General features: G+C 41.5%; 1 protein-coding gene across 3 annotated transcripts in view; it reads right to left on the reverse strand.

Moving 5' to 3' along the window:
- LOC126425308 (ubiquitin carboxyl-terminal hydrolase calypso) overlaps positions 1 to 27,755 on the reverse strand; it is a 225,510-nt gene that overhangs the window by 129,437 nt on the left and 68,318 nt on the right. For all 3 annotated transcript variants that reach the window (XM_050088288.1, XM_050088287.1, XM_050088286.1), the window contains exon 3: positions 23,301 to 23,426. In XM_050088288.1, coding sequence (XP_049944245.1) covers positions 23,301 to 23,426 — 126 coding nt within the window. The remainder of the gene's footprint in view (positions 1 to 23,300; positions 23,427 to 27,755) is intronic.

The following is a 27,755-nucleotide window of genomic DNA, read 5'->3' on the forward strand; positions in this document are numbered from 1 at the left end:
CGTACAAATTATAGTGAATCAGACTAAATCTGGCCACAAACTGTAGGTTATTTAATATGAGAGTGGAATTAAAGTGTTTTGGACTGTAAACCTGGTGCGCACCACGCCATACAATACAAAATAGCCCAATTTCGACAATCATTTTTCAGCCAGATTTGACAGACTCAGCTACTGGAGGCACATCAGCACAATTAAATACGTCTACACTTCAATCTGAACATGGAACATGGCATAAGAACAAATTTATATTTTCATAAGATCTGGTATGCCAATATTCTTTCCACACTTCCTTGGCGGTCTTCAAGCGTCCCTGCATAACTGAAAAGTTTGTTACGAACATTCAAAAGTATATATAAGATTAACGTATGCATAAGATAATTCCTAGACTACTTCAAGCTAGTTCTGCCAGAAACTTTGTGAGGTGTAGTCAACAGAGAGCACAACTCTGAGTATTACTCAGCAGGCTTCAACGACAAGCACACTGATCGGTTTTACTGAAGAGTTCGCCAATGGAACAGCACATGCCCACCAAAAAATTCTTTAGGCTCCCCGTAAATGTAATTTCAGTAGAAGTAATGATAAAGTTTCTTCACCATGAATATGTGTCCGAATACCCACTGTTTCTCGTAATGGAGCTACCGTATTTACCTGATCGTAAGATGATGTTTTTTCACACCAAATTCATCATTTGAAAAATACAGGGTTTTCTTATGTTCGCAGATTAAACTACTGCTGCTGAGGTTCAGTAGAGTATAGAGGGTTAGTCTTACATTTGGGCCAATCCAAATGAAGTGGTCTAGTAAAAATTAAGTTGGTTGCTTGACCATTTTTAAATATTTTAATTACATAAAAGATAATTTCCCCAACGTTGAGAAGCTGATATACTTTTCAGATGGAAGTGGTAGTCAGCATAATAACATAAAGAATTTTTCAAATCTGTGCAACCACTAAGTAGACTTTGAGTTGGAGGCTGAATGGCACTTTTCTGCAAGTGATCGGTTGGTAGGACACATTCTGAGGCATCGAGGGATCACCAATTTAGTACTGGAGGGCAGCGTGGAGGGTAAAAATCGTAGAGGTAGACTAAGAGATGAATACACTAAGCAGATTCAGAAGGATGTAGGCTGCAATAGGTACTGGGAGATGAAGCAGCTTGCACAGGATAGAGTAGCATGGAGAGCTGCATCAAACCAGTCTCAGGACTGAAGACCACAACAACAACTACTACAACAACAATTTTTTATATGTGATTACCCTATAATTGAGAAGTTCAAAACAGTTTTTTTTTTAAATTTACCTTTAACCTTTACTGAATGGTGGCCATTTTCGTTTGTAAGTGCGCAACGATGTTTCAGTTTAGAGATATTAGCAAAAATATGAATATCTCTGCATTGAGTTAAGTTAACAACATTGCAATAGACACGATTGCTTTTTGAAAAGTGTCCTCTACAACATCGTCTATTACACAAAATACCCTAAATTCAGAAATAACCAGTCAAAATGACCTCCAAAATTTGGTATCCAAATTTTCAAAAATCCACTTTTTAGGTCCAAAAATAACAAACGAGGAGTGATTTATGAGAGTCTATTTTTTCCTATAGTTAGATATCATACACTACTAGCCTCATATAGAGCAAGAACACTTACAAATGTTTCCTTAATTTTTATGAATTTTTGAAATTTGAAAATTTTCATTTTTTGTAAAGTTTGGGGTTAGTTATCTCAGGTGGGACTGAATATAAAAATATGATTTTTGCACAGTTTGTACACCTATATCATAGCAATGTACTGTAAACATTTTAACAATGATATCTGACTGTGAACAAAGATATGATTTTTTTTTAAATGAGGAGATAATTCACATTATTCTACAACTGATCTTATGGCTGTGGCCTATTCATGTGTGATACTGGCGGGATATAATCAATACAAAATGTGGAAACACCACTGAAATTAAGATTTATATTATTCTGACACACTTAAAATAAATATTTTCAATTAACATCCTTGCAAAAGACATACATGTCCTGTACTGTGAGAATTTGGTCTGTGGTTGGTCTTTGTAGGCTGGCTTTACTTACTTTACGTTATCTTGTACCTCCTACTCCATCACATGCATTTTTACCATGGCAAGATGCAAAAAAGTGCCATTCAGAGTTCAACTCAAAGTCTACTTTGTGGTTGCACAGATTTGAAAAATTCTTTATATTCTTATACTGTCTACCACTTCCATCTAAAAAGTATATCAGCTTCTCAACCTTGGGAAAATTATCTTTTATGTAATTTATTACATACTTCAAAACACATGTACAGCCAAAGTGTTGTGCTCTAAGTAGTCTCTTAGAATGCAAACTGAAGAACTGCGAACTTCATCTTTCTCATTTTTAAAGTAGAGAATGAATGGATGCACTGTCGCCTGGTCAATGACCCAGTATTGCATCCTGAATCACAAATGTAAAATTTTCTGCAAAATCAGCTAGCACTATGCATTGTTTCATGAAGTTGTACTTTTTTGCCCTTCAAAAACTTACTTTGGATTTTAGAAACATAGTGGTGACTTTTGAGTTTTTGTAAGTTACCAATTAAAGATTCCAAGTATTCTTCCTGAGATTTAACCACTGTTATCATTTCTGCCCTGTCATTTGTGACCCACTGTTTGAAAGTAATAATGTCAGTCATTTCCTCATCATATTCGTGAAACAATTAAATAATGGTTTCCTTACCAGTGCATTTATTACACAAACTCATCACGCAGTCATAACTCTTAGTGTCACAGATCATTAAATCTAGTAACTCTTTGTACTTAAGATCACCGAGTTTTGCATCCACAATCATCAGTTTGACATTTTAATGATATAAACAAACACATACGGAGTGTGTCTCTGAGGATCCACCCAAAATACACCACTTAGGGTGAAGGTCACAAAATTTTGACCTTCCACTTTTTCATTCAGTATGAGAATTTTTGAAAGCTACATAAAGTTCATTTAAATTTGACAGCACTAGTTGTTTCTGCTTTATTACTTTAACTCCATTTATAACAACTCTTTCGCTATCTTTGCAACCTGGGCACATTCTACTGTTTTCATCATCTTCACAAAACTGCTGGATCTTTTTAATTGTTTCTTCACTACCTACTCCTATCTTCTTTCCTAAAACTGGAAGAATGCCTTGCTCTTTCACTAATTTTCGGATTAGTTTAACCAAACGATGGGAAATGTTGAATTCATTAACTATTTTTTCTCTTGACCATGAGTCAGGGAGCAAACTTAGAATTTTAACTTTTTCCTCTTTAGATGCCACTGAACATTTAATTTTTAATTTCTCTATTAAGCTCAAATATTCACTGTCAGATGATGCTGGTGGCAGGTTTTCTTCTTCTCTAGAAATAATGTTGGTATATGTATTATTAAAGCATGATTCCAAATCTTTTCTAATTTTGTCTGAAATTTGTTGTACCTTATTTTCAATAGCTGTTTTTCTTTTTCTGCTATTTAATTTTATTATTTTTGAAGCAGGAGATACGTCTAACTTAGAACAAGCAAAACCCAATATGCTAACAACTTCCTCATTAGGAATATAAATGTCATTAACGAGGTTACATGATTCTGGTTCTGGATTCACAACAAATATTTTTGAGAAACAATTTGTGCACAGGGAATTTCCAGGAATCACATTATGTTTCACTTGGAAAGCTGTTTCACTCTCACATAACAAGGACAAATGTTCATGTTTTATTTCCCTCAAATCTTTAATAATAGGCTTTTTATGAACTTTAAAGTGGATCACAGCACTTTCTTCCAAAAATGTGGTTGTACTTCAGAATATATTTCTTCTCATGATACTTAAACACTGATGTTACAGAAGAATTGACTCAAAATTTAAACAAAGTTTGTCTAACTTCATCAAAGTGATTGACATTTTTTTGAAACTGAACCGTAAACTTTTTTGTGACACACTTCACTTGCTATCTGTCTAACAGAGCACTGTTCATCCATATTATTGCATTCTAGTTAATCTCTCTAAATTAATTACAAATTACACACAGAACAAAGCACATAACACATTCTACACTATCGATGAAGTATGTACATCAACTCTAACAGAGGTTTCAGAACAGACTGACTAAAACAATGCCACACCCAGCAATAATGTACTTCTTTATAGACAATAAACCTAAATGTAAATGGGCATTTTTATAACCATAGAACAAAAGCAAAAGCTCCTATTGTTTAATACTGCATTACGAAAAATAAAAAAAAGTAAATGAATACTGGGTGATAGTGTTAACTAAATATATGTTACAGTTAAATTTTATTACAATGAAACAACAAACCATTTAAATAGGCAACAGCCATAAGATCAGTTGTAATGTGAATTATTTCCTCACTTTCAAAAATTCATATCGTTGCTCACAGTCAGATATCAATGTTGAAATATTTACAGTAGGTTGCTATCATATAGGTGTACAAATTGTGCAAAAATCATATTTTTATATTCAGTCCTACCTGAGATAACTAACCCCAAACTTAAAAAAAAAAATTCAATTTTCAAAAATTCATAAAAATTAAGAAACCATTTGTAAGTGTTCTTGCTCAATATGAGGCTAGTAGTGTATGCTATCTAACTACAGGAAAAAAAGACTCTTATAAATCATTCCTTGTTTGTTATTTTTGGACCTAAAAAGTGGATTTTTGAAAATTTGGATACCAAACTTTGGAGGTCATTTTGACTGGTTATTTTTGAATTTAGGGTATTTTGTGTAACAGACAATGTCATAGAGGACACTTTTCTAAAAACAATCATGTCAACTGCAATGTTGTAACTTAACACAGGGGAGAGATTTTCAAATTTTCGCTAATGTCTCCAGACTGAAAAATTGTCGCACGCCTACAAATAAAAATGGCCGCCATCCAGTAAAGGTGAAAGATAAATTATTTTAAAACACTGTTTTGAACTTCTCAAATATAGGGCAATCACATATAAACAATTAAAATATTTAAAAATGGTCAAGCAACCATCACTGGACCACTTCACATGGATTGACCCATTTATAGGGAATGTCTTACATCAAGAGAGATAGCTTCAGCTATCGAGGTCACGTGCAGCTTTATTTCGAAGAATCAGAACGGCAGGCTTTCCCAATATGCCGAAGCACTCGATTCAGTATCGACTTCGCTCAAACAGATATCGCTGAAATGATCGCGTGACATCCAACTTGTGCGGCGCTAGTGGTAGTGCTAGAGAAACGCAAGAAACTACAAAACAGCCACTAAGAGAGTCTATTCCTCTGATTGAAATTTGACAGTTTTGTAAAACACAGCAAGAAATAACATTAAATTCTATTATCTTACAGACTTTTGTTGGGTTTGAACAGGTTTGTAATAAACGTTCTCATACATGCACGGATACCGTATGCAAACACTAATGCTGCTTTTTTAGTAAAGATAATATTCAAAAATGGAAAAGATGTACTTTAAAAAACATTAGTTGATTTGGTCAATATTTGACAAAATAATTTAACATGATGGATAAAAAATCTACTCACCAAGTGGCGGCAGAAAAACACACACACACACACACACACACACACACACACACACAAGTAAGCTTTCGGGAGCCCGTGACTCCTTCATCAGATTGTCAGAAAGTAACCAAGAACCCCAGGTCAACAGAGACTTACTGGACTGGATGAGAAGGAAAGTGATTGTTGAGGACTGTATCGGATGAGATTAGAAAACCTGAGGCCTTAAAGGTAGAAGGCAGCGTAATATGCAAGACAAGACAGAGATTACTGCTTAAAAATTGTGCACGAATTAATAAGAGTAAAAAGCTAAGTGTGCTGCACGTAACAGAGGTGTGAGAGAATGATGAGGAATAGCTGGTAAATCAATGAAAGATCTTTAAGACTAAACTGGAGTGAAGAAAAGAGTAGTTACAGTGAAGAAATGCTGAGACAGAAAAAATTAACATAAATTAAGGCCAGGTGGTTGGTGAGGACCAAGGACATGTTGTAGTACAAGCTCTGAGAAACTAGTGTCTGGGGAAAGAATCCAGACGTCGCGTGTGGTGAAACTGGCACCGAGGTCACAACTGTCGTGTTGCAGAGCATAACGGGACATTGCATGCTGACAATATACACCCTTTGCTTATGCCCATTCATCCTAACTGGTAACTCGGTGGTCATCATGCCGGTGGAAAAGACCGAACAGTGTTTACATAACAGCTGGTATACGACTTGTCGTTTCACACGTGGCTTTCACCTTGATAGTATACGTTGTGCAGTTACAGGGCTGGTACAGGTGTCGGTAGGAGGGTGCAAATGACAAATCTGGCAGCGGAGACAGTCACAGTGGTAGGAGCCGTAGAGTAGGGAGACAGGTGCAAAAGGAGTGTAGGGTCTGACAAGGATACTGCGGAGATTGAGAGGGAGATGAAAAGCCACTCTAGGCGTAGTGGGCAAAATCTCAGACAGAATGGATCTCATCTCAGGGCACGAGTTTAGGAAATCGTTGCTTTGTCAAAGTAGCTGATTATACATTCCAGACCAGGGTAATACTCAGTGAGCAGTGGTGTGCTCTGATGATGTTTTGGAGGGATCAGCAGTACCAGGATCGGAATTGACGGTCCAGAAAATCTACTTCTGAACTAGGCTGTTGGGATAATTATGTCCACTGAAGGCTGAGGTGAGAATGGTGGTCTACTGCTGTAAAGAGTCTGCATCCGAACAAATACGTTTACCTCGAATGCCGAGGCCATGCGGGAGGGGACGGACATTTGACACGGAAAGGATGGCAACTGTCAAAATGTAAGAACTGTTGTTTGTTAGTACATTTACTGTGGACCGAAGTGTGTAGCTCACCTTTGGTGAGGACGAGAGCAACATCGAGGAAAGTGGCACGTAATTTGGAATAGGACAATGTGAAATTTATTTGGGACAAGTTATTCAGAGGTTCCAGGAATTTTAACAGGTCAGCCTCTCTATAAGTCCATACAGAAAAGATGTCATCAATGTATTTCAAACAAACCACGAGCTGAAGACTTATGGATACCAGCAACCCATGAAACGGTTGGTATGGGAAGGAGCCACCCTGCTGACCATGGCCATACCCTTGATATGTTTGTATGTCTGGCCCTCAAAGGTGTAGTAATTGTTGGTAAGTATAAAATTTATTAAGGTGAGTAGGAAGGATGTCACAGGTAAGGTATCATGTGGATGCAAACCGAGGAAAAGTTCAGCAGCGGACCGACCATTTACGTGGGGGACATTGGTACAGTGGAAGGTGGCACCGATGGTGACAAGCGAGGTGTGTGGTGGGAGTGGAACAGGCATTTATTGCAGATGATCTAGGAAGTGGTTGGTGTCCTTGCTGTAGGAGGGAAGTTTTTGTACTACATGTTGCAGGTACTGATCAACTAAGGCAGATATATGACCAGTGGGTGCTTTGAAGCCAGCACCAATAGGATGGTGCGGGCATTCAATAAAAAAATGACATGTGATGGTGTGGGTTGCCCTCAACTATGTACCCTCTGACTCAGAGTTGAAATATTAAAAGTTTTGACTGGTTTCATTGTCCAGGGGCTGGGATACAGTTGCCACATTACGAGCCAAATACTGCTGAGTCTACAGTATACAAAATGAATATACACATGAAACAAATGGTAGAAGGTTCCTATCACTCGGCAATCACAAATTTTGAACGTTATATAGAAATTCGTACATGAAATATTGCAATTAAATAAATTCTGCAGGTACTATTTTAACGACTTTAAATTATGGGTACGATAGTAGAAGTACCTTTAAGAATGACCTTTATTACTGTAAAACACTTACTGGTGTCGATGGTCTACACATACTACTCTTCACTGCAGAAGCCACAGAAACCTCACAAGTGCACACGTCGGCACTACAAAATATTTCTATCACCCACGACCACACGCAAACTGCTCCACTCTCAATGTCCTTCCCACGACCGTGCGTCCGTCATGGTGTACTGTCCAGGACTCCCCTGTCCACTCCCGTACTCTTCTCCCACTTCCATCCAGTCTCCCCATTCACAAACACTGTGGTTGGCTAGAGTGCTCCTGCCATGTCTTCAAGCCAATGCACACCCACAAACATAATGAAACACATTCGAAATACTGGATTTACATTTAAATAACTTGAAATTAAATAAATAGTCCTATGGCTGGACCATAAACATGCTCTAACACACATTATTTAATACATAAACAAATCAACTAAACATATATCACAATAATGAACAGAAGTATGCCAGTAGCCTAATGACTCTGTGCTTTCTAAAACACAGTAAATTTCTTCATGAATAGTATATATTGGATATAAACAAAGACATAGATGAATAAATATATTTATATGCATGGAGCTACCGTTTTTTCATGTAACTGTGGAGCACTTATGGCCTGACGCGATCAATAGTAATCGGCCACTTTGACATCCAATAAATCATGTACTATTCAAGTTACTTGCCTGTAATTTATACACTAATAGCCTTCTAAAGACACGTCAATCGACAAAATCGGATGAACTCTTTAGATTTTGGAAATTTGTTGCTGGGTGTTACTTGTATAATTTATCATCAGATACTAAACTTTAAACTAATAAAGATATTGAAAATCTGATTACACCATCAGAATCATCGTGCAAATAATGGTAATGTACATGTTTCTTTAAGAGGTACCATGATTCATCTGGCTACTATTAATTTCTACATGAGCTGTCTAATGTCTGCCATCTTTGGCACTCCGCGGCATACAAATCTCCTTCTTCGACACAAAGCCCATTGTGCAACACAGCATTAACACGGAATTCCCAGCCATGTGGTCGACCTGGACCATGCGCTGGGGCTACGTCTCTTGCTCCAGCTAACGTACGGCACCACGCAGTCGATGATGAGCCCCGGCTTGCCCACGGAGCCACGCCAAATCCGAACTTAGAATATTTTCAGGGCGCCACAACTCACCTGTTACCTCACAATGGCCAGGATGATTGGGTTTGTGGATCTTAGAAAGAAGGTAAAAGGTGGGGGTGCATGGTTTGGCTGGAGTGAGAAGTTCTGTGGATTGAGGTGTTAGTCCTTGTGAGGGGCTTGAGGGTTTATGGAGGGACTGTAGGTCAGTTTGAATCACAGGGATGGGATCTTGATGGCAAACACTGTATGTAGAGGTGTCGGATAGCTGGCATAGACCTTTACTAACATACTCCTTCCAGTCAAGTACCACAGTGATAGATCCTTTGTCTGCTGAGGGGATAATGATAGTGTCATCAGGTTTCACGTAACATAGACCCTCGAGTTCTGCAGAGGACAAATTAGGGTTATGTCATAGGGACATGAGGAAGGATAGTGTCGGAAGCTCCATACGGCTTTTTGCGGATGATGCTGTAGTATACAGAGAAGTTGCAGCATTAGAAAATTGCAACGAAATGCAGGAAGATCTGCAGCGGATAGGCACTTGGTGCAGGGAGTGGCAACTGACCCTTAACATAGACAAATGTAATGTATTGCGAATACATAGAAAGAAGGATCCTTTATTGTATGATTATATGATAGCGGAACAAACACTGGTAGCAGTTACTTCTGTAAAATATCTGGGAGTATGCGTGCAGAACGATTTGAAGTGGAATGATCATATAAAATTAATTGTTGGTAAGGTGGGTACCAGGTTGAGATTCATTGGGAGAGTCCTTAGAAAATGCAGTCCATCAACAAAGGAGGTGGCTTACAAAACACTCGTTGGACCTATACTTGAGTATTCCTCATCAGTGTGGGATCCGTACCAGATCGGGTTGACAGAGAAGATAGAGAAGATCCAAAGAAGAGCGGCGCATTTCGTCACAGGGTTATTTGGTAACCGTGATAGCATTACGGAGATGTTTAGCAAACTCAAGTGGCAGACTCTGCAAGAGAGGCGCTCTGCATCGCAGTGTAGCTTGCTTGCCAGGTTTCGAGAGGGTGCATTTCTGGATGAGGTATCGAATATATTGCTTCCCCCTACTTATACCTCCCGAGGAGATCACGAATGTAAAATTAGACAGATTCGAGTGTGCATGGAGGCTTCCAGACAGTCGTTCTTCCCGCGAACCATACGCGACTGGAACAGAAAAGGGAGGTAATGACAGTGGCACGTAAAGTGTCCTCCGCCACACACCGTTGGGTGGCTTGCGGAGTATAAATGTAGATGTAGATGTAGACGTAGAAGGATTATGAAGCAATGCTGGATCTGAGAAATTCTTGGAAGGTTTGCAACGGATGATTTTGAGGTAGTGGTTGTGGATCAAGTTGGGATCCCTGCTGAACTCTTTAAGGCAGGTTCAATATCAGGTTTGCTGTTGGAAATGTTTTGGGATTGGGTTACAAAGTGATACTTCCAGTTGACATTATGTGTGAAGGAAAATATGTCCTTCAGCAAAGCAGCATGATCAAATGCAGGTTTAAGGTTTAAAGTGAGACCCTTAGATAATACAGATAATTCCGGAGAGGAGAGAGCTTTAGATGAGAGGCTGAGAACACTGTACTGTTGTAGCTTTTTCTTGTGATTATGGGTTATTCTGGGTCTAGGAGGCAGTGGTGAAGGCTGTTGGATGTTAAGGAGGTTGGTGGTGGTGGTGGTTAGTGTTTAACGTCCCGTCGAGAACGAGCGCAAGCTCTGGTTAGGGAAGGATTGGGAAGGAAATCGGCCATGCCCTTTCAAAGGAACCATCCCGGCATTTGCCTGAAACGATGTAGGGAAATCACGGAAAACCTACATCGGGATGGCTGGAGATGGGATTGAACCGTCGTCCTCCCGAATGCGAGTCCAGTGTGCTGACCACTGCGCCACCTCGCTCGGTAAGGAGGTTGACCAAGCTCGGTTTGTAAGAGAGGAGTGGTGGTTGATGGTGTGGCTGTTTGGGGAACTGCAGATGGCAAGAAATGAAATAAGGCTGTTGAGGTAGTTTAGGAGAAGGTGGGATAGCTTTATGGGGAGAGGTCTGGCGTGTTGTTGCAGTCTGAAGTTGGCTTGGCGGATGATACCATCCAAGGAAACACAAGGGGCAGATAACGGCACGATTTTGTAGAAGGATGTTGATCTCGTCCGCACCAAAGGCCAGCTACCCACTTATGTCCACATTAAACCTACTAACAAAGAACAGTATTTACATTTTTTTTCAGTTGCCATCCGTTCCATGCCAAATGTTCCCTCCCATACAGCCCTGGCATCTGAGCCAAACGTATTTGTTTGGATGCAGAGTCTTCACAGCAATAGACCACCATTCTCACCTCAGCCTTCATTGGCCATAATTACCCCACTAGCCAAGTTAGAAGCAGGTTTCCTGGGCCATCACATCCAATGCTGGTACTGCCGATCCCACAAAAAAAAAAAAAAAAAAAAAAAAAAAAAAAAAAAAAAAAAAAAAAAAAAAAAAAAAAAGGAGAAGAACAAGAAGAAGAATCACACAGCAACAGAACGTACCAGCAGGACTTCAAACACTTTGTTACAGGAAATGTTCAAAATATTCTCCGTTAGTGAGGATACATGCATCCACCCTCCATCGCATGGAATCCCTGATGCGCTGATGCAGCCCTGGAGAATGGTGTATTGTATCACAGCCGTCCACAATACGAGCACGAAGAGTCTCTACATTTGGTACCGGAGTTGCGTAGACAAGAGCTTTCAAATGCCCCCAAAAATGAAAGTCAAGAGGGTTGAGGTCAGGAGAGCATGGAGGCCATGGAATTGGTCCGCCTCTACCAATCCATCGGTCACCGAATCTGTTGTTGAGAAGCATACGAACACTTCGACTGAAATGTGCAGGAGCTCCATCGTGCATGAACCACATGTTGTGTCGTACTTGTAAAGGCACATGTTCTAGCAGCACAGGTAGAGTATCCCGTATGAAATTGTGATAACATGCTCCATTGAGAGTAGGTGGAAGAACATGGGGCCCAATCAAGACATCACCAACAATGCCTGCCCAAACGTTCACAGAAAATCTGTGTTGATGACGTGATTGCACAACTGCGTGCGGATTCTCATCAGCCCACACATGTTGATTGTGAAAATTTACAATTTGATCACGTTGGAATGAAGCTTCATCTGTAAAGAGAACATTTGCACTGAAATGAGGATTGACACACTGTTGGATGAACCATTCGCAGAAGTGTACCCGTGGAGACCAATCAGCTGCTGATAGTGCACACGCTGTACATGGTATGGAAACAACTGGTTCTCCCATAGCGCTCTCCATACAGTGACGTGGTCAACGTTACCCTGTACAGCAGCAACTTCTCTGACGCTGACATGAGGGTTATTGTCAACTGCACGAAGAATTGCCTCGTCCATTGCAGGTGTCCTCGTCGTTCTAGGTCTTCCCCAGTCGCGAGTCATAGGCTGGAATGTTCCGTGCTCCCTAAGACGCTGATCAATTGCTTCGAACGTCTTCGTGTCGGTGCACCTTCGTTCTGGAAATCTGTCTCGATACAAACGTACCGCGCCACGGCTATTGCCCCGTGCTAATCCGTACATCAAATGGGCATCTGCCAACTCCGCATTTGTAAACATTGCACTGACTGCAAAACCACGTTCGTGATGAACACTAACCTGTTGATGCTACGTACTGATGTGCTTGATGCTAGTACTGTAGAGCAATAAGTCGCATGTCAACACAAGCACCGAAGTCAACACTACCTTCCTTCAATTGGGCCAACTGGCGGTGAATCAAGGAAATACAGTACATACAGACGAAACTAAAATGAGCTCTAACATGGAAATTAAGCACTTCGAGATGCATGTCCACATAACATCTTTTCTTTATTTGTGTATGAGGAATGTTTCCTGAAAGTTTGGCCGTACCTTTTTGTAACATCCTGTATAATCAGAGCTCACTGCTGGTCACTGACTATTATAGTGGTCTGTAATGTATTAATCACCTATTTCAACAAGGGCATGACTTCCTAAAATCATGCCCTGAAATGAAATCCGTTCTGTCTGAGATTTTGCTCACCACACTTAGAATAGCTTTTCAAGCCCTCTCAATCTCTGTAGTATCCTTGTCAGACACTATGCTCTTTCTGCACCTGTCTCTCTACTCTATGGCTCCTACCCCCTTGACTATCCCCACAACAAGACTTTCCCTATGCACCCTCCTACCAGTCCTGTAACTGGCAAAATATATATAAGAGGCATTCAAAAAGAAACAAGCCAGAGGCATAATTACAGAAACCAGTACCTGTATGTTACAAGTATTGACCCCAGCTGTCGAGACACTTGTCCGACTGTGACACAAGGCTGTGAATGGCTGTCTCGTATAATTCCCGGGCCTGCGATGTTAACCAGTTCCGCACGTACAGCTGGACGTCGTCATCCGAGGTGAATTGTTTGCATCTCAGAGCCTTTCTAAGGTTTTAAGGAGACCAAGAATGGCGTAACCACGTGGAGAGAGGTCCGGATTGTACGGAGGGTGGGCGAGAACCTCCCATTTGAATTTCTGCAAGAGTGCCACGACTACGTTGGCTGCACGAGGCTAGGCATTGTCGAAGAGCAGAATGACCCCACGGATGAGATGGCCCGATCGTTTTGATCGCTTGGCGAAGGGTGGTCAAGGATCACGAGTAACGCTGGGCATTCTCTGTTGTCCCGGGCTGCAGGAAGTGAATCAGAAGAGGGCCATATTGGTAAAAGAAGAACATCAGCATAACCTTAACTACACTGATGTGGATGGCCTCGGCTTTTTTTGGTGGTGGTGACACTGGACGTTTCCACTGGAGACTTCGTCGTTTCGATTCTGGTTCGAAGTGATGACACGGTGACTCTTCTCCAGCCATCACTAGGGCCAGGAACGCATTCCCTTCCCGAGCAAAGCGCTGCAGATGAGCAAGACAGTGAGCCATTCGACATGCTTCCTGGTGTGGTTGAAGACTGTGGGGCACCCACCGGGCACACACTTTGTGCACGTGCAGTCATTCTTCACAACAGTATGGACACTTCCGACGCTCAATCTGACCACGGCGGCTGTGACTTTCACTGTCACTCAGTGGTCCCGGGTAACGAGTGCATCCACCAGCTGGCCGACGTCATCAGTAATGTAGTGTGGTGCTCCACACCGTGCACCGTCGGCTAACGACACCCGTCCTTCCCCGAAGCACTCGTGAGAACTTTGACCCTCGCAAGGGACGTGCAGTGTTCGCCGTACACTCATGACATTCATCGACGAATGTCCGTTCCTCCTACTCCTTCCACTGACAGAAAAAGAATAACACCTCTTTGCTTTTCATTTGACACCTCCGTGCAACTGGCAGCGTCGGACGATTGATGCATGCTGCTGCTGCTGCTGCTAGCTCTGTACAGTCACGTGACACGCACTTCTGCCCTATAGCAATGGGCTGTGAACTTCCACACTGTGGTTGGAACCACACCACATTGTTACCCTCCTGTCACCGATTTGCACGTTCCAGACTCTGGCTCATTTTTATTTGAATGCCCCTTATACTATCAAAGGGAGTGCCACCTGTGAAACGGCACATTATATACCAGTTGTTACATAAACACTGATGGCCATTTACACCAGCATCTACATCTACATCTACATCCATACTCCGCAAGCCACCCGACGGTGTGTGGCGGAGGGTACCTTGAGTATCTCTACCGGTTCTCCCTTCTATTCCAGTCTTGTATTGTTTGTGGAAAGAAGGATTGTCGGTATGCTTCTGTGTGGGCTCTAATCTCTCTGATTTTATCCTCATGGTCTCTTCGTGAGATATAAGTAGGAGGGAGCAGTATACTGCTTGACTCTTCGGTGAAGGTATGTTCTCGAAATTTCAACAAAAGCCCGTACCGAGCTACTGAGCGTCTCTCCTGCAGAGTCTTCCACTGGAGTTTATCTATCATCTCCGTAATGCTTTCGCGATTACCAAATGATCCTGTAACGAAGCGCAATGCTCTCCGTTGGATCTTCTCTATCTCTTCTATCAACCCTATCTGGTACAGATCCCACACTGCTGAGCAGTATTCGAGCAGTGGGCGAACAAGCGTACTCTAATCTACTTCCTTTGTTTTCAGATTGCATTTTCTTAGGATTCTTCCAATGAATCTCAGTCTGGCATCTGCTTTACCGCCGATCAACTTTATATGATCATACCATTTTTAATCACTCCTAATGCGTACTCCCAGATAATTTATGGAATTAACTGCTTCCAGTTGCTGACCTGCTATTTTGTAGCTAAATGATAAGGGATCTATCTTTCTATGTATTCGCAGCACATTACACTTGTCTACATTGAGATTCAATTGCCATTTCCTGCACCATGCGTCAATTCGCTGCAGATCCTCCTGTATTTCAGTACAAGTTTCCATTGTTACAACCTCTCGATATACCACAGCATCATCCGCAAAAAGACTCAGTGAACTTCCGATGTCATCCACAAGGTCATTTGTGTATATTGTGAATAGCAACGATCCTACGACACTCCCCTGTGGCCCACCTGAAATCACTCTTACTTCGGAAGACTTCTCTCTATTGAGAATGACATGCTGCGTTCTGTTATCTAGGAACTCTTCAATACAATCACACAATTTGTGTGATAGTCCATATGCTCTTACTTTGTTCATTAAACAACTGTGGGGAACTGTATCGAATGCCTTGCAGAAGTCAAGAAACACGGCATCTACCTGTGAACCCGTGTCTATGGCCCTCTGAGTCTCGTGGACGAATAGCGCGAGCTGGGTTTCACACGACCGTCTTTTTCGAAACCCATGCTGATTCCTACAGAGCATGACAACCATCAGTTTACCAGATCGGATGAATGGGGATAGGCAGAGGGTCAACATGCAATATCCTGTTGCATAGCATGCAGTTGTGACCTCAGTGCCTGTTTCACCACACGTGCCATCTGCATTCTTTCCTCAGACACCAGTTTCTCAGAACTTGTACAAAAACATGTCCTCGGTTCTCACCACCCACCTGGCCTTCATTTATGTTAACCTCATCCATCTCAGCATTTCTTTGTTGTAAGTACTCTTTTCTTCACTCCATTTTAGTTTTACACATCTTTAATTGTCTTATTTTCACACACCCCTCCCACCTCTGTTACATACAGCACACTTAGCTTTTCACTCTTATTAATTCATGCTCGATGTTTAAGCAGTAATCACTGTCTCGCATATTACCCTGTCTTCCATCATTAAGCTATCAGGTTTTCAAATCTTGTCCGACGCAGTCCCCAACAATCAGTCTTTCCTTCTCATCCCGTCCAGTAAGTCTCCCCTGACCCACAGTCGTGGGCGACTTTCCCAAAATCTACCCCTTTTCCTATATCTCTCCAGTCCTTTTCCTTGTCCCCTCTTCCTTCCTCTTCAACCCTTCTGCACGAAGGAGCCACTCGCACCGAAAGCTCGTCTAATTATAACTATCTTTTGTGCGTGTGTTTTCTGCCGCTCCTTGTAGAGTAGATTTTTTATCTATCCAATTAAATTAGTTGATTCAGAATGCACACCAATATTTTGTTTGTTTATGAGATACTGTAACAATTTACTAAGTGGATTGCAAATGAGAAAATAGGTCACTGTATTAGAATACGGGGTAAAAACATTTCCGGCTTTTAAGTGGCTTTAGAACGTGATGGTGACATTCGTCTGAAATAAGAAGAAAAATTAATCCAGAATGAAATGTCTAACAAAGGAAATCAATCATGTTAAACTGACTGCAACTATCATAGCAAGAATAAATTACAGTGGCAAGACCCGTCCTGGAAATAGAAGCTACAGATGTCACTAGATAGCAGGACAGCAACAGTTCTAGAATGGAGCCAAATTACAATTGCGATCTTCTATTTGGGTATTTGTTTTTATTACATATGGCCTACATATTAGAAGACATTGCAGTCTGTTTTTCACAGTTGCTCAAGCTCAGCAGTACAAAAAGGTGGGAAGGGGGGGGGGGGGCACAGTGACACCAGCCTGGCTGAGAGATTGGACACAACTGCAAGGAGGGGACAAGGGAGTGAGCTTCAAATTTTGTCACGCTGCCAATCGTGTCAATCTATAATGTGTACTTTGACTTATTATGTACATGTACCACTTTTAAATTGCAGTTTGCCCAAATCCATTTGTAGTCGGAATTGAAGTGACTAAAATTGGGCAAATACTCAGCAATAGTATTCGCTTCTGCAGGAGACGATAAAAGTCTAGATAGCGGCCAGTGGCATACTAACGTGTTTCTCGCTGCTATGTTGTCGACACTCGTGACATATGACAGGAACGAAAGGGGGCGTGTCAGCTGTTTCTACAAGGCCAGTGAGATAGTGGCGAGCAGGTGATAAGTTTGAAAAAGAGAGACCTGTAACACTATCACGTCAGTACGGAAGCGAAATCCAATATATATTTCGTAAAAAAGGGCTGTGTTCTCAGTTCCCACCATAACGACAACCTCAGAAATAGTAATATATTCAGAAGAAATAGCCAAATATTTGTGTCAATGAAGCTATTAATTTCATATCTATGCAATCTGAATGGTGAGATTATTATTATTATTAAAAATATGGATACAAAAGACTACAGGGTTAGTAAGCAAAGACAAAAAAGAAAATGATCCAAAAATTAATGTAAATCATATCCTTTTATTTATTTTATTTCTCCTAGTATTATCAAAATGCAGACAATAAATAAATGCCATAAGTTTAGTATAGGTATAATGTTAACTTTTACACTTTATGCCAATAAAACAGTTTGTAATTTTGATTTGTCAAAATTTGTGAAAAATAATTATTTTCTCAAGGAAGAAGGGGGTCATACTATATTCGGCATCGTCTTACATTTGGGTAAATATGGTAACTATTCCTGTTTTATTCGCAACAGACTGTCAGAATGAGATTTTCACTCTGCAGCCTAGTGTGCACCGATATGAAACATGGTGGCAGACTAAAACTGTGTGACAGACCGAGACTCGAACCCGGGACCTTTGCCTTTCGTGGGCAAGTGCTCTACCGACTCAGCCACCCGAGCACAGCTCACGATCCCTCCTGACAGCTTCACTTCCACCAGTACCTCGTCTCCTACCTTTCAAACTTCACAGAAGTTCCTGCGAAACTTGCAAGACTATATATCGACAACATTCACAATAAATTGTGTTGCAGTTTGTAACAGCCTTACTCTCTAATCTCTTGTTTCGTCACTTCTTTTGTGCATTGTCCCAGGTGTTTTCGTCCACGGAGGCCAACACAACTACGAGGTGGGGACCCAATGCAAGGAGAAAATATTAAGAGCAGCAAGTGTGGTCAAACAAGAACCACTGCCAGCATCACCCCATCCGGCAGCGTGCCGTCTCCCTTGCCATTCGATAAGTGTGTGTGTGTGTGTGTGTGTGTGTGTGTGTGTGTGTGAGAGAGAGAGAGAGAGAGAGAGAGAGAGAGAGAGAGAGAGAGAGAGAGAGAGATCAGAAAAGGATGCATCCAAAGGCTAGCAATATTTTTACTTTTGTTTATGTACCTGTGGATGACTGACATGCCTACTATTTGGTGAGTTGTTACCTTTGCATTGTGCCAGAGCTTTCTGTACCGTATCAATGTGTAGGGACACCCACAGTAGTGTCCCAGTTATTAATGGTTGTAATGCCCACACAGTGCTAGCAACAGGAATCCGGATGAAGCAAGAAGAGAATAGTGATGGAATCTTAACTTCGATACAGAATATTTATTGTGAGCATATGTTAGGCACCTGATGGCAACGTCGCATTTACTGCCGGAGAGAACACGAGAATATCCAGTGAGGTGAAGGGGAGTATCAGAGATAGGTCACACACTGTAATCGGATTCTTTTACATCATGCCTGCCTCATGAGCTGTAATAACAAAATGTTTTGGAGAAAACTTGAAAAATATTACGGGTACATTTCCGTACATTTCCTAATCATGTACAGTAATAGAAGAAAATTTTAACTTGGCAGCTATAGAGTGGGACAGTCGTGTAATTAAAATAGTGCCACGGACAGGATGAAAATTATTCTGAGCAACTGCTTAGAGAACTAACTCGTACGGGCAACGTCTCGGATGTACTTGTAGTTGACAGACCTCAGATTGACAGACCTCAGATTTTCAAATTAGTTATCACAGAGATGGGAATTTGAGACCATAAGAATGTTATGGCATCAATAACTACAAGTGTTAAAATTAACGGTAAGAAATGCAGTAAAATATTTCTGCTCGGTAAGTGTGAGAGGAAACAGATAGCAGTTTGCACATCAGTTAGCATCAAACATTCAACCCTGAAAATGAAGAATGGGTAAAATTTGAAAGTACTGTGCAATACGCTTCAGACCTGTATGTGCTGAGAAAGGTTGTGGGGGATGGGTACAGTCCACTGTTGTGCAACAGCTACTTTAGAAAATTGCTACAAAAGTAAACAGAGCTTCATTGCAGATTTATGCAAATCTGAAGACTTGTTGGCAAACAGATGCTAAATGACATTAAAATGAGAGTAAGGTGAAGAGTTGAGAAGGGATCTACAAATTAAAAAGTAAAAATCTGGTGGCCAATTTGACAAAAAAATCTTAGAAATTTAAGTTTTACTTAATGTCAGGAAATTGATCAAAATTACCTGTACAGTTGTTCAGTGATGGTACTAGGATCAAAACAGAAAACGATACAGAGGAGGCGTAAACACTCAATTTGGTCTTTCGAGATTGTTCGACAACAGAAGACCACAATACAGTTCCTCAAATTAATCACTGCAGAACCTCCAAAATGTCACATATTGACAAAAGTGATTGCAGAACACAAATTTGACAACGACCACTTAATACTGGAAAGGCATCTAGACCAAATAAAATACCTGTGAGGCTCTGCACAGATTACGCAGAATAGCTCGCTCTTGTTCTAGTAATAGTATGCCGTATGCCAGAGCAGTGACGGGAACGAAGAGCAGTTCGTTCCCTCTTACGGAAGGGTTGTAAGACAAATGCATATAATTACAGGTGCATACTGTTGACGTCCAGTTGTTGTAGAATTGTGGGACACATTTTATGATCTTATATTACAACATTTTTGAACAAATAAAATCTCGTCTATAAACAGCAACACAGATTCAGCAAAATGAGAAACTGTGAAATTCAGTCTGCTCCAAGTTCAAAGAACGGTACCACATTTTGTATTATCGCGAAATACGGGACACGGTGTCACGGGTAACATACGTGAGATGGGTTGGCAGGTTGTCAAAATGGAAGCACGTTTTGCTGCACATAAATCTTTTTACAGCATTTCAAACATCAACTTTCTCGACCAAATGAGAAAGTATTTTGTCGACTCCCACCTACCGACGGATAAATCAGTGTCGAAATAGACTAACGGAAATCGTTGGTTGCACAGAGAGGTGTTCATTTCTGTCACTTGTTATTAGTAATACGGCTGAGGAACAGTCCGAAAGTGGTTCTGCAAACCCTCTGTGAAGCACACCTACGAGCACTGCGGAGTAGTCTCGTGGTAGATCTGTAGAAAAAGAGCTCCATTTCGATGCTGCATTCCTAGACATTGGGAAGCCGTACTGTACAGTTCTGCACTGTCATTTAGTGAGCAAAGTACGAGCTTACCGAACCAGATTTGGGACTTCCTCGAAGGTGGAACTCGATATGTCAATCTGAACAGAATAAAATCGACAGAGGTAAATACAATTGTGGAGTACACCAAGGAAATACGATAAGACCGCTAGTGTTTAAAACACCTAAAAATATCTAGTGGAGAATGAAGGAGGCCCCATAAAAATGTTTGCAGAGGTGGTTGTCTGTAAGTAAGTAGCAATGTCAAAAGACTCTAGTGAAATGCACGAAAAACTGCAGAGGATTGAGGATCGATTTGGAGACTGGCAGTTGCCCCAAACGTAAATAAAATGTATCGTATCGACCATAAATAGGTGAGAAATGTGTTGCTGTTTGATTATGTTGCTGGTAGTTAGTCATTGGGAACAGTATCAACTGTAAAATACTTGGGAATACCTGTGTGAAAGGACGTGAAGTAGACGGACGGCTTCAGATGAGAGTGGAGTGTACGTACAAATGAGGGATGTTTTACGGTGTGCATTACTCACAGGTGGCAGACACGTGTCGAACCGATCGACAGCACTGTCCTACCGCACGACCCCGTAGTGTGCACTCAGGGTCACGCATCGAGTATACGGTGTAATTTTTGTATCTCTGTATAGGGGTGAAGCTACGTAGCCATTGTCGTGTCCAATACGGGGACACGAGCTGTCCTAGATGACAATCACGTTGGAAAGCAAAGGGGTCAGTTTTCCGAGTACATAACTTTCTCGAAATGGAGTTGTCATTGGTAATGGCTGCCAGCCAGGGGTAGCTCCCCTACCAGCACCAGGTGCTGGGACAGAAAATGTCCAACCTCTGACCCTATAAAATATTCTCTGCCTCACTCTGTGCCGGACACGCCACGCCATCGCCTTCTAACTCTCACGATGCTGTAGGTGTACGCAAATCGGATGCCTTACCCATCAGAAGAATCCTATCGAAATGTACTCGAGTAGGAGGTGACTTGCAAAATCGTACAACCGATTCTCGAGTACAGTTCGTACATTTGGGACTCTTGGCAGCTACTATTATGCAAGGACATCTAAAAAGGGTGTGATGTAGTTCCTAAATGGCTACTTTAACATCTAAAGTATGAGAGTGAACAATGTGGCAAGTATCAAATAACATATTACTTCCTCCCACATAAGTGTAACGTTACAAGGAAATCAGAGAATATAGAGCTCCTACGGAGGTGAAACGTCAGTTTTCCTTCCTGCACACTCGAGGAAAATGACGGTGGCACCAGAAGTGTCCTTCACCATCGTGGAGTACAAACGCAGACAGTGTGGAAGTCGTGTGTTTGTCCAAACATACTGCACTGTGACAGTTACGTTTTGAAAGGATAATGTTTACATGTTCCACGTAACAATGTGTTTTCTACTCTCATGAATAACTAATTTTTTTTTTTTTTTTGTTTTTAATTTTACAACAGTTAATACTGACATAAACCAAATGTACAACAAAACACATGAGTATTCCAGAATGTTATTTACATTGAATTCAATGTGAACTTATTATTTAATCAATTTTGGTGATCTTACCGATTCCAATGATACAGTTAGTTTCACTACAACCTGACTTAATTAAAAGTTAAGGGTAACTGAAGTTCCGACTATGGTAAGTAACATGGGAAAACTCTGAGGTAACAGACCGAATACGAAGTGCTGTTACAGTGCATCCAAAAGTAGACATTTCACTCCTTCTAAAAATGTACTTTAATTTGCTTGTAACTAACTAACTTCCAAAATATCTGATACAGAAAGTTTGGAATCTCATAATTATGGCTGCCTATATTGCCTTAATGCTTCCAAGATTCTGAACTTACACAAAATAGTTTTTTTTTTTTTTAATCAGATGACATCTATCATTAAATCAATTAAGGCACTAATTTGACTCTGAATAATTTATTATTTTCAAGACAGCAAGACTAATAGCTGCACTCATAAGTAGGATAATTCTGACTACTGAAGCATAATGATATTCCATATAATTTTATAATTTACTAACCTAATACATTTTTCATAAACCAGGTAACAGTGATGTCTCATAGCCCATACAAAATATCAACATTTAACCGTGCCGATTTTAAAACTATTAAGTAGTTTAAGTAATCACAACATATTCTTACGACTGTCTTTAAATACCCACCCCTGCCCCAGAATTGTCAATCTGCCACCAGCAATTGTACACGCAATAACTGTGTCACTTAAAGAGAAAGTCTGCGAGCGGCAAATGACTGTGTAACAAATGTGCAGGCTACAGTGGAAGACCCGGGTTACTAGCGAGTAACACCGACATACGCAAGAACTTTGTGCCTCGAGAGTGTACACTTAACGAATACATAAATAAAGAGTACACAACCTTCACATCGTAAAATTTCATGTGCAATAGGAAACACACAAGTCGTCTCCCTAATTTACGGCTGGATTATTTCTCTTCCAAACATATTGACGAAGGCCGAGGTGAGCACCTATTTCCTGTGTAACTGTGATCTGTAAAAATGGAAACAATCCACAATGTCATAGAGGTAATAAATTGGGAGAAGCCACTTTAAAATTCATCTGTTTGTGGTCAGTATCATTTGACACTACCCTTTATAAAATGTTTCCAGCACATTATTTCAGAACATCGAGATATGAGACAGATACATGAAATTGAGTGCACCATCAACAGGTAAAGAGGAAAGTCACACACCGTGCGGGTCTCCGACAGAGAAATAACACGGGAAGGCTCACCTTGTTCTCGGGGCACATTCCTGAAGTGTGCGCCTTGAGACGGCTCAGCGTGGCGCCCAGGTGGATGTCGGGGCAATTGAGCAGCACCGACAGGAGGGCGTGTGTCGCACAGCTGTTGGGCACCATCTGCGGGCAGAAGAGGGATGTCTGTTTACAACGACTGGCGAGCTGAGCTGAAGCACATTCTAGAGATCACTACCACAACTGCGCAAAATATCCAAATAAAAACTGCCGCGCACCCCGTCGTTATCGTATCGCAAATAGTACGAAGTAACAGAAATAATTCTGCAACGGAATATTTAAACCTGTAAAGCTTTAACGAAACCGGCTCAGGCGCGAGGAAGAAATACGTCGCGGCACTCTTATATATCGACAGAGTGGAAATACTGCTATCTGGTAAATGCACGAGCAGCATTTACGAGTAAACGTAAAAAGCTAAATCAACTTTCTGTTCATTTTCTGCCAATGAACTGTACTTAAAATATAAGATAAAAACAGCCCTTTACTGTTATTTGCGAGGCAGGTCACAGTCTTGAGAATAAAGGCAGAGTGCAAAGGAGAGATGACATATAAAACACGTTCCAAATGTTAATTGTTAAACTATATCCAGGTGGAATAATTTTAAGAGTATTTGTTCTACACTCAAATGTAGGGTATCTGCTGAAGAAAAAAGAAATAATAACAACACTAATAGAAACTGTGGACTATTAGGTCTGGGTGTCAATGTACTGATATAGAATTAAAATTGAGACATATTCTATTACAGAGAAACGGAGCAGTATTACTATTTTGAATGACTCTTCGACAGAATACCTACATCTACGCCTACATATATACTGTGCAAACCATTGAGAAGTGCACGGCAGAGGATACGTCCTGTCGTACCAGTTATAAGGGTTACTTCCCATTCCATTCACATATGCAGTGTTGGAAGATTGGTTGTTTAAATGTCTCTGTGTGTGCTGTAATTAATCTATTCTTGTCCTCACGATCCCTGTGTGAGCGATACGTAAGAGGTTGTCGCATAATCGTAGACACACATTTTGGTACCGAATCTCAGCCCCCCACCTCCAAACACACACACACCCACAAACACACATATCCATAGAAGCAAGCACACCTCACACACACACAAATGGCTTTCCAGACTGAGCCACCAGAAATGGAAGTCATCTGTGCTTCTTTTATGAATGTGTGGGTGTTTCCTTTTCTGAAGAAGGCTTTCATGAAAAGCTAAATGTGTTAACAGTCTCTTTGTCATTCCTGTTTGCAATTCAAAGTGTCATCTTTACAGTGAGTAGATTGTTGATATTCCAAACTGGACTTTCCATTGTTTCAGCATGTCTGTTGAGTTTCTTCAGCAAGTCTGTTACACTCTCCCACAGATCAAACAAGCTGCAACAATTCGTGCTGCCCTTCTCTGGATACATCCGAAATCCCCCATTAGTCCTATTGGATCCTATACACTCACGTAATATTCTAGGAATGGGTCGCACAAGTGATTTGTAAGAAATCTCCTTTGTAGACTGACTGCTCTTCCCCAGTATTCAACAAATAAACCTAAGTCTACCACCCCCTTTACCAACAAATGAGCATATGTGATCATTAAATTTCATACCCCTACAAAGTTTTACACCCAAGTATCTGTACGAGTTGGCCGATTCCAACAACGACACATTGATATTACAGTTGTAAGATACTAGGTTTTTTCATTTTGTGAAGTGCACCATTTTATGTTTTTGTACACTTAAAGCAAGTTGTCAATCTTCAAACTTCATTGAAATCTTATCAAGATCTGTCTGAATATTTATGGAGCTTCTTTTAGACAGTACTTCATTATAGATAACTGCCTCAACTGCAAAAAGTCTGAGGCTACTATTAATATTGTTCACACACTAAGGGCATTGTTAAAAATAAACAATAGATATTCTGCAATAATTCTCATCTACAGACAGTTGCACCACATTCTGACAGAGGCACAGAGGACACCTACAAAGTGTTAGACATCTCTCGGCATGATAATTCAGATTTTATTACACAGGTAGGACAAAAAGTACAAGGCATTTCTCCAGTAGGAAATGTTGAATACAACAGCAGAAATGATAGATGGAGGCTAGACCACAAGCCGGTACCATCTGTCGAGGCAAACGACAGGCAGACACCCTACCGGTCACTAAAACTGAAACAGTGTGACAGCAGTGTGAAACAGATGTGAAGTCAGTAGGAAGGGCAGTATGTGCTCACATATGCATACGATTTGAATCTCAGTGCAACAGCACTAACTAGGTAAGAAGAATGTTACCTACATTCTGTACATTAGAAAAGATTATACAGCAGATTTCTATTCCGGGCCTCTCATTCGAACATCAGCTGGAGAACCGCAGCAGGAGACTGCAATTTTGTGTCCTGCAATATTGCCACTCGTGCAGTCGGGACCCCACAGCTGCCACACAAATATGGAATCGACGGATTCTGTAGGGCGGCACTCTGCACTACGGAGGAATTTGACAGCCCCACAGAACGAGATGACAGATACGCCACCCGCTCGGCTGTGAGGTTTCCCGGTGTCGTAATCGAACAGGCCCTGCGGGACAGGACGGGGGGGCCTCGGGTAAACAACACAGTCACCTCCGATCGGTAAGTCAGACGGTTGGCATTACATTTTCTACTCATTATGTGACTGTGCTGTAACTTTGTGGTTTTTCTGACACTACCTTTCGACAATATACTGGTACCCACGCCATCCCGACCTCCCTCGAAACGGAGGGTGTTCTACTGTCGCCCCAGTCGGCACATTTTCCACACCTCTCACTCGTCGAATTCATCCACCCTCGGTTCGCCGAGAGACCGGTACGTCACCTGCAGACACCCATTACAGTCGACGAACTCCGATACAGAATGACGAATGACATGCACGTATCTGTCACCCGAGTTCAGTTCTATTCGGTGTCTGGGCAGGTCTGAGCTGTTGTCACTGCTACAGCATTAAGTTTTGCAATGTGTGTGCCCAAATTACCTACAGATTTAGTTGTATACTCTTCCTAAGTACAATTTCTATATTTTCTACCATTTCTGATGTCACAATTTTAATGTGTGTGTGTGTGTGTGTTGTGTGTGTGTGTGTGTGTGTGTGTGTGTGTGTGTGTGTGTGTGTGTGGTTTGAGGTTTTCGGGCGCTAAACAGCATGGTCATCAGCGCCCAAACACATAGAAACAGGAACACATGCGGTGAAGGGACGAAGACGGACAGCGAACAAGGAGAACGGCTAAAAGACACAGACCTGACACAGTTCTAAAGCCTCAAATACAGAGGCAAAACAAGAGGAGAAGAAACGCACTAAAAAAAGGAAAGGAAATACAAGAAAAAGAGAACAGAAATCGAAGTGAAGGAAAGGAAACACAAGGAAAAGAGAACAGAAATCGAAGTGAAGGAAAGGAAACACAAGGAAAAGAGAACAGAAATTGAAGTGAAACAAGTAGGTAATCGTGACTGGCGGACCTCTTACCTAAAACCTGGGTGAGCCAGTCACCCAGCAGCGCATTAAAATCCTCTCCCTAAAATCCGAGGCAACAAACTGGACAGGACACAAAACCATAAGACCTTACCCACAGTAATTGCGTCGTCTTGCAAAATAGAGGACAAATCCGGTGGCAAGGAAACCACCGCCCTCTGGTCAGAGAATAAAGGACAGTCAAGTAAAATGTGGTGGACAGTAATCTGGACGCCACAAGCACTGCAGATTGGGAGGTCCTCCCGACGGAGTAAAAAACCATGCGTTAAGGGACTGTGCCCGATGCGGAGGCGAGTGAGGAAAACCTCATCCCGCCTGCACGACTGGTAGGACGTACGCCAAGGCCGCGTGGTGGCCTTGACCAGACACAGCTTATTTTCACCGACTGCCAGCCACTCCTCTTCCCATTGACGCAAAACACGAAAACGCAAAAGGGAGGTAACAGCATGGAGGGGGACGGCACATTCAACAACGTGAGGGAGGGAACATGCATCTTTGGCAGCCACATCCGCCAGTTCGTTTCCCCTAATACCCACGTGCCCTGGCACCCAGCAGAAAGAAACCTCCTTCCCCTGCCGTTGCATGTGGAGTAGGGCATCATGGATGTTCTGGACAACCGTATCCACTGGATACAAGTGTTGCATGATGTGAAGGGCACTCAGGGAGTCAGAACAGATGAGAAACTTAAGACTGGGAACACATCTCATCTGCTCCAATGCCCGCAAGATCACAAACAATTTGGCATCAAAGATAGTAAACGCCGCAGGAAGCCGTAACTTGACGACTCGATCAGGGAAAACAACAGCACAACCAACACAGTCCCCCTGTTTAGAGCCATCCGTAAATACTGGTACATGGTCGGGATGCTGGTTTAAAATATCGTAAAATAAGGAAGTAAAAACAAATGCAGGAGTGCAGCTCCTCTGGTGCTCTGACAAGTCTAA

This window comes from Schistocerca serialis, chromosome 10, assembly GCF_023864345.2.
Source record: "Schistocerca serialis cubense isolate TAMUIC-IGC-003099 chromosome 10, iqSchSeri2.2, whole genome shotgun sequence".
NCBI lineage: Eukaryota > Metazoa > Arthropoda > Insecta > Orthoptera > Acrididae > Schistocerca > Schistocerca serialis.